General features: G+C 36.2%; 1 protein-coding gene across 3 annotated transcripts in view; it reads right to left on the bottom strand.

Moving 5' to 3' along the window:
- Positions 1–14,720, bottom strand: part of SCAF11 (SR-related CTD associated factor 11) — a 79,409-nt gene that overhangs the window by 7,442 nt on the left and 57,247 nt on the right. For all 3 annotated transcript variants that reach the window (XM_028123135.2, XM_028123136.2, XM_028123134.2), the window contains 3 exons: positions 3,017–3,075; positions 2,757–2,866; positions 1,703–1,804 (listed from right to left, as the gene is read on the bottom strand). In XM_028123135.2, the coding sequence (XP_027978936.1) occupies positions 1,703–1,804; positions 2,757–2,866; positions 3,017–3,075 (271 nt within the window). The remainder of the gene's footprint in view (positions 1–1,702; positions 1,805–2,756; positions 2,867–3,016; positions 3,076–14,720) is intronic.

Raw genomic sequence — 14,720 nt, forward strand, 5'->3', positions numbered from 1 at the left:
TTCAAAGATGGCTACCAACTGGCTGAACAGAAAAAACCCTTAAAAGCATTAATGGCAAAAGGAGATCACGGGCAACTTCATATATAATACATGATTCTCTTTTAAATAATGTAATATTTTGTCAAGACCTTCTTTTAGCTTCTGTTTTTCTCCATTCTAAAAAAATCAACTCGGATAATAAAATGTATAGATAAACAAAATGCGCAGATCTTAAGTGTACAGTTTGATGACTTTTGACTGATGTATATATCTGTGTAGCCACCACCACCCCCAACCAGAAAGTGCCTTCATGCCCCTTGCACCTACCCATCTCCCTTTCTGGGCGAAGAGAAAATTTAGCCAAGTTCATCAAATCAAGGTTTAAAAGAAATCAGCAGGTTAAAGAGAAATCAGTCCATGAATAAATAACAAAACTTGGAAACAGAACTGTTATCACTTGAATTTGAAGCATATCATACATACATGGGTTATATTTTTTGCTACATTTGTCTTATAGCACGTATCAAAAGCAAAAACATCAAAATAAATACATTTTTTAAAAAGGAAAAAAAAGAACTGATTTTTGTTGTTCTATTATATTGTAAAGTTCCTCAATCTAAGGACGATGGCTCTTCAAAGCTCCCAGTGTCCCTATTAAGTTTCTGCATCCAAAACCAATCCACTCTCAGCTTTTTTTCTGATTCATATTTGTTCAGTTCAGATCCCCTAATTAAGAAAAAAAAAAAGCAACTACTTTATCCCAGTATAAGGTTAGATTCTGGAGGAGGAGGAGAAAAGCTTCAAAAACAATGTGCAACTTACTACACATACACAAAAATATTTAACTCTGTAAGATCTCATACATATCCGGACTTCCTAATTTCACTTCTATTTATATTCCACTGTCATTCCTAGAGGGAAGGCCCTATGCAGAACTATATTACAGTGTTATATAAGATAAAGTTATACTGTTAGAGGAATGAGAGTGACAAGGACCTCAATCTTTATGTAGGAACTTGATTTAAGTATATATATAATACACCTAGCAATGTGACAGTAGCTTTAGGACTTAAACTAAGAAAAGAAAGGACTACATTACAGAAAATCATGAATGCCAGGACAGAGTATAAAGACTTGGTCAAATAAATATTAAGAAGAATCTTTTGGAGGGGAAATGTCATGACCAAAGTAGTGTGTCAGGTAACAGCACACAGGTTAAGATTTGAATGGGAGAAACAATAGAAGGATGACAGATCTGAATGCTATTACTAATAATGAATCTTATCATTTTGGTGCTCTCCCTTTTTTTTTATTTTTTAATTTAAATTCAATTATCCAACGTACAGTACATTAGTTTTTGACATAATGTTCAAGAATTCATTAGTTGCATATTAACACCCAGTGCTCATCACATCACGTGCCCTCCTTAATGCCCATCACCCAGTTACCCAATCCCCCCACCCACCTCCCTTTCCTCAACCCTCTGTTTGCAGGATTCAAGTGTCTCCCTTTTAAATGACTCAAGTATCTACATTTATTAAACAGATAAAAAAGATACTTTTCAAGGGGGTCTTTAAATAGCCATCTTTAGGCAGTTGAGACACCACAAAACTTTCTTAGAAACACAACTATTGATTAAGATACCTCTGTTACTTAAGTATTAATGACATCTTCTGCTCATGTTAGCATGTAAACACTCTGGTAAAAAAAATTTTTTTTTTACCTTCCAATTCCAGGTGATGTATGAGGAAACCATGACAATTCCAATTCCTGTCTCTTCTGTCTAATCAATGCACTCATTTCATCGATTTCTAGAAATTCTGTACTAAAAGATAAATTTTAGACCTTCATCAGAATTCCAAATATTTAAGTTCGGCATAACACCCAGGTTGTATTATGATAGCAAAAATTTTTGTACCTAGCATTATAAACATATTTAAAAGAATAAGAACCTTTTTCTAAACATTTTCAATATGAACTCATTCCTAATGTAAAATTTATTACAAATCAAAGTTCTATTTATCTGATTCGCAAAAATAATGCTTGAATCGATATCTTGAAGTGACAGAATTTTTAACAAGTCCACTCAGAATAATATCCTTATTACTGAAAGAAAAAAGCACATTGTTTCCTACCCCAAGGATCAAAGCTACAGCAAAGCAACCCCAGCAGGAACTGTATCTGCAGTAGTTTCCCAGCTGAAACTAAGTGTAAGCCCAAAGGGAAAAATGAAGGAAGGTATAGTTCCTATAACCAAAACTGGGTATAGTTCAGCTTTTCAAAAGGCTACTCTGATGTAATTTTTGTCTTGGTACCCTGAGCCAAGCACTAAAATTAAATCACACAATCTTAATCTGTCTTGTTTGTTCAACTAAAGCTAGGTGATTTTAAAACCCCAACTTAATCTTCAAATTCCACAAATATTTACTTAGTAATCTACATGCCAGTCACTACAGATTCAAAGATTACTGGATCTACCCTAAAAGGGTTCTGCTTGATTACAATTTAATAAGTAGCTTACTTCTCCAACACATAAAAAGCCTGTGTAGAACAATTTATTATTAATCAAAACAAAACCCACTAGTTCATAGGCAGTCCCTGCATACTAGAGAGGGTCACAAAATAGCAGGTTTTCTTTTGCTAGAACTAGTTTATTTCCCAAAAGAAACAAAAACAAAAAACAAGGTGGGCTTTCATGTTTGAGCCAGAACTTAAATTTTTACCAAAAGTTAATAATGAAACATCAAGAACAAACCCATAAAGTAGAAAATACTAACCAGTAAGTTCTACAAGTAAAAGAAGATTCTCCAGTGTGACTACTAGAAGAAAACATATTGGAGAAAATATTTCTGAAGCACTGACTGGTACACTGATTTGATCTTCGAGGCTAGAAAAGTAAAAACAAGTTAGTGAAACAGCAAACAAAAAACTCATGATAACTAATAGTTATATGTAAATATTTTGATATAGCTGAGTTATAGAGTTATGTACTAAACAACCAGAGTGTTTTTATCTAAAAGATTTTATATGAACAAACCTTATTTATTTTAATTGTTGCATTTTTCTTTCCTTTCATTTCACTGTGTGTAGAATTTCCTGTACAAAGACACAAAAAGACTCAGTTACCTTGTTCTTAATTTTTATGTTTTTAATATTTTATTTATTTTAGAGCAAAGGCAAGAAAGTGCACTCAAGCGGGGGGAGGGGGAGAGAATCTCAAGCAGGCTCCAGACCCAGCACAGAGCCCCTACACAGGGCTCCATCTCACAACCCTGAGATCATGACCTGAACCAAAACCAAGAGTCAGACGCTTACCGACTGAACCACCCAGGCGCCCCTTAATCTTTATTTTAAAAGGTTGTACCTTACTACTCCCTCCCCCGCCCCGCTCTCTCTTAAAAAACAATAAAAACAAAACCAAAACAAAAAGGGGTGATCTAAGGTCATGATCTAAGGGTGGTGAGATGGAGCCCCATGCTGGGTTCTGTGCTAGATATGGAGCCTGCTTCAGATTCTCTTTCTCTCTGCCCCCCCCCACCTCCACTCTCTCTAAATAAATAGTAAAAACAAAGACACAAAAAGGCTCAGTTAACCTTGAAGTGACAGAATTTTTAAAGAAGTCCATTCAGAATAATATCCTTATTACTGAGAGAAAGTCCCAGCAGAAACCGTATCTGTAGTAGTTTCCCATCTGAAACTAAGTGTAAGCCCAAAGGGAAAAATGAAGGTATAGTTCCTATAACCAAAACTGGGTATAGTTCAGTTTTTCAAAAGGCTTTTCAAAATAGCAGCCTTACTACAATACATGTAGTGACTGGCATGTAGAAAAGCCTTTTGAAAATCTGAACTATACCCAATTTTGGTTATAGGAACTATACCTTCCTTTATAAAAAATAAAAAAATAAAAGGTTGTAAACCAGTACTGATACTGGCATACTGATAAAAGAAAGTTAAAATAAGTAGAAAAGTTTCAATTAAAATAATAGTACTTGCATTTTAGAATTTTTCCTAATGCTAATTTTATCTTGTTAAGCTGCAGATACAAAGAAAATTTAAAAAGCCACAACACAGAAAATTGGTGTGAAACATGTACAAGTGCTGTGCTCAGAGCATGAGTATTAAAATTCTAGTCAACATTTTCTGGCAGCCAATATAAACTTAAACTACCTTGTTACAAAAAGTATATACAGGGGCGCCTGGGTGGCTCAGTTGGTTAAGCGACTGCCTTCGGCTCAGGTCATGATCCTGGAGTCCCGGGATCGAGTCCCGCATCGGGCTCCCTGCTCAGCGGGGAGTCTGCTTCTCCCCCAACCCTCCCCCCTCTCATGTACTCTCTCTCTCAAATAAATAAATAATCTTTAAAAAAAAAGTATATACAAGATGTGAAATTAATATCAGTAATGCAATGTATATGTCCTTTCCTGCTATAACTTAAAAAGCAGTAACTGTTAACCCACCTCAAATGGAACTGACCTGAGGAACTGAGGAACTGGGGCCATCAGCCCTTGTCAACCATAAATTATCATTTAGCTACTGGCACCAATGTCAAGTACCCTCGTTCTTCCTCAAACTTTAAAAGTAGGAAGAGCAGAAGTGTTGATTAAAATAGCTTTCTGTTATAGCAATGTTTTTGGCTGCACTGCTTATGATTTGGGTTTTTTGGTCTTACCTGTCATATCAGGAAATTTATTTCTGTGGATACATACTTCCAGGTTAAGGAAGATAAAAGATAGTTTCTGCCAACCACAAGAATTGGTTTAACATCTTTACAGATTACTGCTTTTAGTTTTTCTTTACCATGGAGCCTATGTTATTAGTCTTCTCTACCTCTCAATGCATTTGTTGTCTGCAATAAACCACTGCAGCTACTGTTGTCGCTGCTCTCACCTCAGAACTCTATAAAAAAGTGCACAGTGCAAATGACAACAGATCTTTCAATCTTCTGCCCTGCTTGCCTCCCAAAGGGCCTAGTGACTTTGTTAAAAATAAATCACTCTAACGAGGAGGCCTGTTTCCTGCTATTTGTAAGACCATATGCATTTGGGGTTTCTTCTGTCAGTCCAGTTGATAATAGGTTACTTGCTACTTAAGAGCATATTAATTTCCTTTTAAGTTACTATACAGCAGCTGTTTGGTTTCCTGCTATTATCCATCCTTCACACATCCCATACAGAACTGTTCTAACAAATGTAATTTCAACATTGGGGAGAGGGGTACTAGCTGAGTTCCAGGAACTTATTTTCTTACTCTTCAATGTATATTTAAAAGATGATACTAATTCTATTTATAAAAAAGATTTTATTTATTTATTGGAGAGAGAGAGACAGAGATGAGCAGGGGGAGGGGCAGAGGGAGAGGGAAAGCAGACTCCCTGCTGAGCCCATAGCCTGATGTGAGGCTCGATCCCAGGACCCTGAGATCATGACCTGAGCTGAAGGCAGACACTTAACTGACTGAGCCACCCAGGTGCCCCAAAGTGATTTTTTAAATTGCGCGTCAAGCCAGGAATAAAAATGTGTGATAGGTATCCAGCCACATCCTTAAAGTAACTATTTTGGGGCTATTTCTCTCTCTGCGTCTCTCTGTCAAATAAATAAAATCTTAAAAAAAAAAAAAAAAAAAAACAAAAACTATTTCCTTCAGCTCCGCTTGAATTGCTGTGTTGTCGCAATACAGTGTCTTTTATACCCTAAGGGTACTGAGTTATTTTCACTCAGGTTTCATTCACTTAATACTTATGAGTTTGTAAAGTTTACATAGCACTCCTTCACTTGAAAACCTATCTCAGGAAGCCACCATTAGACAGAATGCTCTCTATGGGAAGAACTGTTCCTTTTCTGGCCAATGCTAAATGTGAAAATTTAGTTCAAAAGGTATTTCACCTATTTCTGGGTAATTCTCAGGTAATTACTGAGCAGCTCCAATAACAATCTCAAAAATATTCAATACTGGTAGATATATCTAAATTGTGATCTCCTAGAGACCATTTCACATATCCACCCTACTAATCTATCTACCTTTGGACAGCAACGATAGGCCTTTACATTTCATTTTTTATCAAAGTAATGCATGTACAAACTTTAAGAAGTCAAACAGCACTTCTAGGCTTATAGAGAAAAACTACAGAAATTCCCACTCCCTGAAAGCACTCATCAAATCCCTTAACTGTTTCTTCTAATATTTGCCTCTTTATTTCTAAATAACATGCTTATAATACTACTCTACCTTGATTTTTTTTGGTTTAAGATATTTTCTAATGATTTTTTTTACTATAGAAGATAAAGACTTTTCTCTTAGACCACTGTCTTACCCACTTCCTTAGCTGCTTCCACTGAATGTTCTTTTTTACATATCAACATTTGATATAAGCAATATTACATTAATATAACTGCATAAACATTATTCACGGCTGAACCACATACTAAATTAAGATTATTTTTCTTGTACAACTGCTTGCTTTTCCTAGGGTTAATTAACTATTCTGTTTTCTCTTTTCCTTTTTTCTCTTTATTACCTATGATTAATTTAGTTAACTCTACAACAAAAGTATAAATCTCCTCTTAGTACACTTAAACCCATCAACTCATACACAAAATCTGTTTCCCACTCTCATGGAAATGCTATTCCTTTGTCCTGCTCCAGTCTGAACTGGTAACTCTCTAAAAGTTGTTTAATGGTCATTCTGAACCATCCTCTATCATCAACCTGATAATCCCATTTACCTTTTCCCTAAGTCAGAACTCATTTTTTTTTGAAACTCACATTGCTCATTTACTATCTTACTTAGTGAAGCATGCACATCCTCCAGCAAAATTCTGGAAAAGGGTGTGTGAGAATCAATTTTTGAGCTCTTACATGTTTGACAATGTCTATTCTACCCTAACACTTGACTGACAGTTTAACAGGGTTTAGAATGTCTTGGGTAATTATTTTTCCCAGAATTTTCAAGACATCACTCCAGTGCTCCATCTGTTGTTGATAACATTCTTTTATACATAGTCTGTTTTCTCTCTCTAGAATCTCTTAGGATCTTATTATCTGCAGAGTTCTAGAATTTTATGAAGCACATTAGTTCTTTCCTCATTTACCAGGTATTAGGTTATTTCTTTATCCAGATACTCCCACCCAGCTACTCTGGGAAATTTTCCTTTGCAGTACCTTTTCTTGATAACTTTCTGCCTTTTGGCTTTTTTTCTTTCTGAAATGTTATTATTTGGTACTGAACCTCAAAGACTAATACCCTATTGTCTCGTCAACTTTTTGTCTCACCTTCTCAGATTTCTCAGTTTATCCTCTATCCCTGTTGAATTCTACTATAACATTTTTGATTTTCAAGTTTTCTTTTTTTAGTCTTCCTTGTTTCAATGATGAACTATCCCTTATCTCTGAGAATATTAATTTTTAAATTGTTCTCTGTTTCCCAGTACTTGGTTTATTCTATACAGTTCCTTTTGTCTCTGTTTTGATCTCTCTTATACTGGAGGTTTCCCCCAAATATCTGGTGATCCTTGATTTGTGAGACACTAAAATACTGATTGAAAATGGTGAGGATGGGTGGTCAGAGCGTTTCAACTAACGGGTTTCACTTTAGGGTGATCAAGCAGAGATCTATTTCATTTGGCAATTCCCAAATATCAAAATCTCAAGTCTTTTCTCTTAGGTAAGAGAGTATCTCAGAAGATGCCTCCTATTTCCCAATCTGGGAATAAGCAACACTGCAAGTGCCATGGGTAGAGAATTAGAGGCCTTAACATTTGACTTAATTTCCCTCTCTTTACTCTTGTTGTTTCCTCTACCCTCATTTGTGCCAGAGTTTAATCTGATTTAACCACTCACTCTAGTCTTTGCCTCGGTGGAATCCTCCCCTACCCTGTTCAGCCAAGACTGCAGGATAAAGTCCTTTAAAACATTTTAACCAATTCTGTTTTTTGGCACCACCCATATCCCTGCTTTCAAAGATAATGGAGGGTCCTCAGACCCAAGACTGCCTAAGGTTCTATGGTATGTAAACTGATTTCTTCTTAACTCCATGCTCCCCATGAAAGGTTCAGCTTTCTGCTGAGACAATTTTTTTTTTTTTAAGTAAACTCTACCTGCAACATAGGGCTTGAACTCATGACCCCAAGATCAAGAGTCACAAGCTCTACTGACTGAGCCAGCCAGGCGCCCCATCTGCTAAGACAATTTACCATTCACCTCACACAATCACTTGCAAGTTTTGTGGACATCTCTTATCTGCTGTCTCTTCTCCCTAGTTCTCTGGTCTTGTGGCTTAAAATTTTTCTTTTCATTCTTTTGTTGTCATTTTAGTAGGGTTCTGGGAAAGATTAGGGAATTAAACAGGTGCTATGCTTATCAATCTGTTACGCTTAGCTGGAAGCTTGTCTTATTTGTTTGTATTCAGCACATCCTAAACATGTTTCATGAAATACTAATCCCAAAAGATGTTTCATGAAAACATCTTTTCTACAATACAAACAAGTATGAAAAAGGCTCTTTAAGCTTAGAGCCCATTACTTGGCAGGTACCCAATTACAGCTTGATTAATTGATTCCAAAGTTAATAAAGCCATAATTAAATGGATCTAGCATGTACTTAAAGAAGCACTCCATTAAGAAATGTCTGAAAAGGGGATACTTTTTACAAACCACATCAATTATAAACTATTAGCCCAAACCAAAGGTTAATGTTCATTCTAAGAACTAAGTACATAAAGGACTTCAAAATTAAAAAAAAAAAGTATGACAACTCAGTTATCTAGCATGAGTAGAAAGTAACATTTCCTTAACAAATTTGCCAAAGGTATGCTATCTAACCTTTCCCAGTATCTTCAAGTGAGGCACCAGTATCTTCACCAAATGAAGAAACTAAAACAGTGTACATAATTTTACTACAGTCACAGATGATTTAATGGAAAATGAGTACAAAACCCAAGTGGCCCAACTCCCAATAAAATCTATTAGGCCTGCTACAATTTTAATGTATAATTTCTAATTCAGATAAAAGAATTTCACAGTTTCATATACTCTATTCATTAGTTTGAGTAGTGTATAACATAAAGATAAATAACTTCAGGCATAAAGTCACACATAAATGTTCACAGAACAGTCCCTTCCTGCTTCAAAAAACTTTAAGAAATGAAAGAAGCTACACAGAGTTGCTTCTAAAATCTACTTAAGCAGTCCTAGGTAAAGAAACAAGGTTTTCTCGTGAAGTTTTTTTATAAAGAGAAATTTAAATTATCCTTAGGACACAATGGCTCCTGTTCAATGTAACTGGGTAAGTAAATAAAGATGTATTTAATATGCTTAACTTGCCACTAACTCTACCTTCACCTTAATCTCTTTGTTCTGTGCTCAGTCATCAAATGCCTACATTTAAGGATCCAAGGTTGCTTTTCTCTTGTATAAAGGTTCATTACTGCCCTAAACTTTGAGACAATTACAAGTGACATTTACAGGTTCTCTTAGGGTCTTCTAATGAGGCAGTCTGTTAATAAAAAGTATCTAAGAGGGCACCTGGGTGGCTCAGTTGGTTAAGCGACTGCCTTAGGCTCAGGTCATGATCCTGGAGTCCCGGGATCGAGTCCCATGTCGGGCTCCTTGCTCAGCAGGGAGTCGGCTTCTCTCTCTGACCCTCTTCCCTCTCGTGCTATCATCAAATAAATAGAATCTTTTTAAAAAATAAATAAAAAATAAAAAGTATCTAAGAAATCTCATGTGCAACATGAAAAAAAAAATTTTTTAAAAAGGAGAAACATTTTAATGTAGTAGAACCAATGAACACACACATCAGAAGAAATGTTTCCAGCAAAGGGCAGTGATCAGACAGGAGCACCATTAGATGCTAGTAGTTCTGTCACTGCCTTACATTGAATGAAGGGGCTGCTGACTCACTTTCTTTTTTTTTTAATTTAAATTCAATTAATTAACATAGTGTATTACTGTAAAGTGCAGCGATTCATCAGTTGTAATATAACACCCAGTGCTCATTACATCACATGCCCACCTTAATGCCCGTCACCCAGTTACCCCAGCCCCCTAACCCCCCTTCCCTCTCCCCTCCAGTAACCCCTCAGTTTGTTTCCTATGATTAAGAGTCTCTTATGGTTTGTCTCCCTCTCTGATTTCATCTTGTTTTATTTTTCCCTCCCTTCCCCCTACGCTCCTCTGTTTCATTTCTTAAATTCCACATGAGTGAAATCATATGATAACTGTCTTTCTCTGAATGACTTATTTTGCTAAGCGTAATACCCTCTAGTTCCATCTACATCGCTGCAAATGGCGAGATTTAATTTTTTTGATGGCTGAGTAATATTCCATTTTATGTATGTGTGTGTGTGTGTGTGTGTCTATATACTATATCTTCTTTATCCACTCATCCATCGATGGACATCTGGGCTCTTTCCACAAGTTTGGCTACTGTGGACATTGCTGCTATAAGCACTGGGGTGCAGGTGCCCTTTCGGATCACTACATTTGTATCTTTGGGGTAAATACCCTGGGTCGTAGGTGATGTGGGAAACAAAGGCAGAAGAAAAATTATTAAATTTACTACCTAGAGCCCACTGACAAGTCCTTGAAACAGGCAGAGTGACATTCCTCTAGGGACTCAACTGGCAATCCTAGCCTGAGCTGTAAGTCTACTTTAATGTGTAAGAATTCCTTTGGAAACTTCCTTTATCTCTAAACCCTCCAAGATATGTGATGGTAATCACCCCCAAGCAGATGACCCACCGATATACATCTGAAGGGTCTCATGACTAAGGTTTTATTAGATGGTAATAAATGACCTTTTCCCAACAATAGCTAGCCTGCTCAAGGTCCTGGAAATCTTGCTTCCAAAATTCCTTAGAGACTCACGCTATCCCTAACCCCCTCCCAACTTGAAAGTATATAATGGGCCGCTCCTCATGACCCTGGTACAGCTCTTTCTGCCCATGGGTCCTGTCCCCATGCTTTAATAAAACCACCTTTTTGCACCAAAGACTACTCAAGAATTCTTTCTTGGCCGTCGGCTTCAAACCCTAATAATGTCTTCTTTCCTACATCAGTAGGGTAGCTCTATTTTTAACTTTTTGAGGAACCTCCCTACTGTTTTCCAGAGTGGCTGTACCAGCTTGCATTCCCACCAGTAGTGTAAGAAGGAGGAAAGGGAAAATTAAAGGTAAAAACTCTTAAATGTCCTATTCTTATAGCTGTGGTTTATGAACTTTAGTCTGGAAAAAAAAAAAAAAAGACTGATAACACATTTCTGAAAGGTAAGGCAAAATAAGGTTAATTGATCTATTAAGTAGGAAACAGACATGATGCTATCAAAATGATAATTTTATATTAATTATTTTTTAGCTCAAAAGTACATCCAAACAAGAGCCATCAAAATAAATAAGATAATAATTTGAGTTATAAAGGCTGCAGACAACCATAAAGTGGAAGGCTTAAGATGGGTAACTACTAATATCATGCTTTAGTATTACTGTGTGGTGGGAAGAGGCACCAGATACGGAGTCAGAAGACTGATCAAAATTCTGGCTGCTCCAACCGTTAGCTGTGTGATCTTGGCCAAGATACCGAGCCTTTTAAAACTGTCTGAAAGTTTACAATTATGAATGATTTTGAACACTCCATAAAGTACAAAAAAATGACACCTACAGAGCAGATTTGACTAATGTTAACATTTAGCCAGTTTTATTTAACATTAATCTGTCTCCTTCCTTCGTTAAAGGAAACTACTTCCCTGAATTTGGTGGTATTGTTCTCATGCATATTTTTATAACTTAAGCTTCCTGAATCTCAGTTTTCTATGTTACATCTATAGATCAATTATCTTTTGTTATCAGGTAGCTGCAGCCAAGGACAATCAAATAGTAAGTACTTTATAGTTACTACCACTTTGCATGATACCCTGGAAAATGCCATTTAGAAAATACCCACAAGAAACTTAGACTCATATAGGAAAAAAACCCATACACCCAAGACAATACACCATATTTTGATGAAGTTAACTATAAGGTCTTGAATAACTTTATGTAACAATATGGAGGGAGGGGGGAAACGGCCAATTAAATTCTCACAGTACATTTTTTTTTAATTACAGAAAATTTCAAACAATACAAAAGTAGAATAGCATAATGAAATCCCCATATACCCATATCCCAATCTCCAAAATTATTAATTCATATCCAGTGTTAATTTATCTACAACCTTTTCAGGATCATTTGGAAACAATTCCAGACATCGTATCATTTAATACGTAAATATTTCAGTATATAATTCCAAAAAGACAAGTGCTCTTTGGGAAAAAAATATCCTTAATACCATTCTCACAAATAAACAAAAAAAAACCCCATTAATCCCTTAATATCAAATACCCAATGTTCAATTTTCCCCAATTGTCCATAGTTGTATTTGTTTTTGTTTTCTAAAGATTTATTTAACAGAGAGAGAGAGAGAGAGAAAGAGAGAGAGAGAGAGATAATGCACACACGAGCAGGCAGAACAGCAGGCAGAGAGGAAGAAGCAGACTTCCCACTAAGCAGAGAGTCCGATGTGGGGCTCGATCCCAGAACCCTGGGATCATGACCTGAGCTGAAGGCAGATGCTTAACCGACTGAGCCACTCAGGTGCCCCAAGTTATATTTGCTTACTTTCTTTTTATGACATGTTAGAATAAGGATCCAAATAAGATACATAAATTGTGACTGCTTAATGTTTGTCTCTTTAATTGATGGGTTCTCCATCCCTTTTAAACTCCTTGGAATTTTCGGACTGAAGAAACTAGGTCATTTGTGTCAATTTTTATTGCATCCCCTTGTAGTTGCTTAATATGCTTCTGTGTTTCTATATATCTCGTAAATCAGTAGTCAGATTTTTAAACAGATACAGGGTTTTTTGTTTTGTTTTTATTACTGTATATTTGTTATTTACTTCCGTAACGAGGTGTTTAATCTTTGCTGCTCTCTCCTTTGTGATGCTAGCAGCCACTGCTGATCATTGCCTAGGATCCATTAATTCATTAGTTTACAAAATGCTGATATTCAAAATCTGTAATTCCATCTAAAATTATTTGCTGAAATATTTCTAAAAAAATTAACTTTCCTTTATTACTGTTCAATTATTCTGATGTACAGTTTACCTAGGAAAGGCATGAGAGATGCTTTGATATTTTTCTTCATATACCGGTTTTCAAAATAAGTTAACCTCCTAGCATCCTCCTAAACAGATCAATTAGTTAGTCTGCTTATAAGGTAGCAAGATGAACTCTTGGACTTATCTGTAAGGTCTCAACTGTAGTTATTACTCTTCTTGATGCTCAAATTGTCCCATTTTTGGCTAGAGGAGCCCAATCAAATTGATTCCAAAGACTTTTGTTATGATGCAAGTAGTGTTTAAAAAACTCCTTGCTTTTAGAAAAATGTTCTAGGCACATCTTATTTATTACCTCAAACCTGGAATCAGTCATTTATATCAAGGTGCCCTGGTACTTTCATTGGAAAATGGTATTTGGAGAATACAATCTAGGCACCAGGGTTGGGGTACACTGTTTTCATATCACTTAGAAATTTTATTTTATAAATACTAAAACGGCTCTTTAGTGACCTTGTACTGGAAAGAATCCCCCCAAAATTCATGTCCACCTGGAACCTCAGAGTATTATGACATTTAGAAATATGATCTTGGGGCACCTGGGTGGCTCAGTCGGTTAAGCCTCTGCCTTCGACTCAGGTCACGATCTCAGGATCCTAGGATCAAGCCCCACATCGGGCTCCCTGCTCAGCGGGAAGTCTGCTTCTCTCTCTTCCTCTGATACTCCTCCCTGCTTGCGCTCTCTGTCTCAGATGAATAAATAAAATCTTAAAAAAAATGAAATAGGATCTTGGCAGATGCAATTAAGGTAAGACTGATATGAGACCATACTGGATTAGGGTGGACACTAACTAAATTCAATGAGAGTGTCCTTATCAGAGACAGAAAATTATATAGAGGGAGACACAGAGGAAGGACACATAAAGACAGAGACAGAGATTCCAGTGATGCAGCTACAAGCCCAAGAATGCCAAGGATTGCCAAGAGCCACCAGAAGTTAGGAAGAGGCAAGGAAGGATTCTTCCCTAGAACCTTCAGAAGGAGTATGGGTCTGCCAACACCTTGACTTCTGAATTCTAACCTCCAGAATGGTAAGAAAACAAATTTCTGTTGGTTTAAGCCACCAAGTTTGTGGTTAATTTGTTATAGCAGCCCTAGGAAACTAATATAGATCTAGACATTTTTTTCCTGTTTTTAAATAAAATCATAAATAAAAATTAATATACAGGTATAATAAATAGCTGAGGTATTTGTAAAACTTCCCTAAATGTAGAATCAAACTTTTTCTAATTACACACCTTCCTTGACTTACAATGGGGTTATATCCCAATAAACACACTATAAGTTGAATGAAAATACCTTAAAGTGCATTTAATACACCTAACCTACTGAACATCACAGCTTAGCCTAGGCCTACCTTTAACACACTCAGAACATTTCCATTAGCCTATAGTTGGGCAAAATCATCTAACACAAAACCTATTTTATAATAAAATGTTGAATATCTCATGGAACTTACTGAATACTGTACTGAAAGTGAAAAATGGAATGGTTGTACAGGTACAGAGTGGTTTTAAGTATATTAGTTTTTTTACCCTTGTGATTGCATGGCTGACTGGGAGCTGCCCAATATCACAAGAGAGTACTGTGCTATGT

The sequence above is a fragment of the Eumetopias jubatus genome, unplaced genomic scaffold (genome assembly GCF_037043125.1).
Source record: "Eumetopias jubatus isolate StellerSeaLion01/CBP00866 unplaced genomic scaffold, mEumJub1_p1.0 scaffold_8, whole genome shotgun sequence".
Lineage (NCBI taxonomy): Eukaryota > Metazoa > Chordata > Mammalia > Carnivora > Otariidae > Eumetopias > Eumetopias jubatus.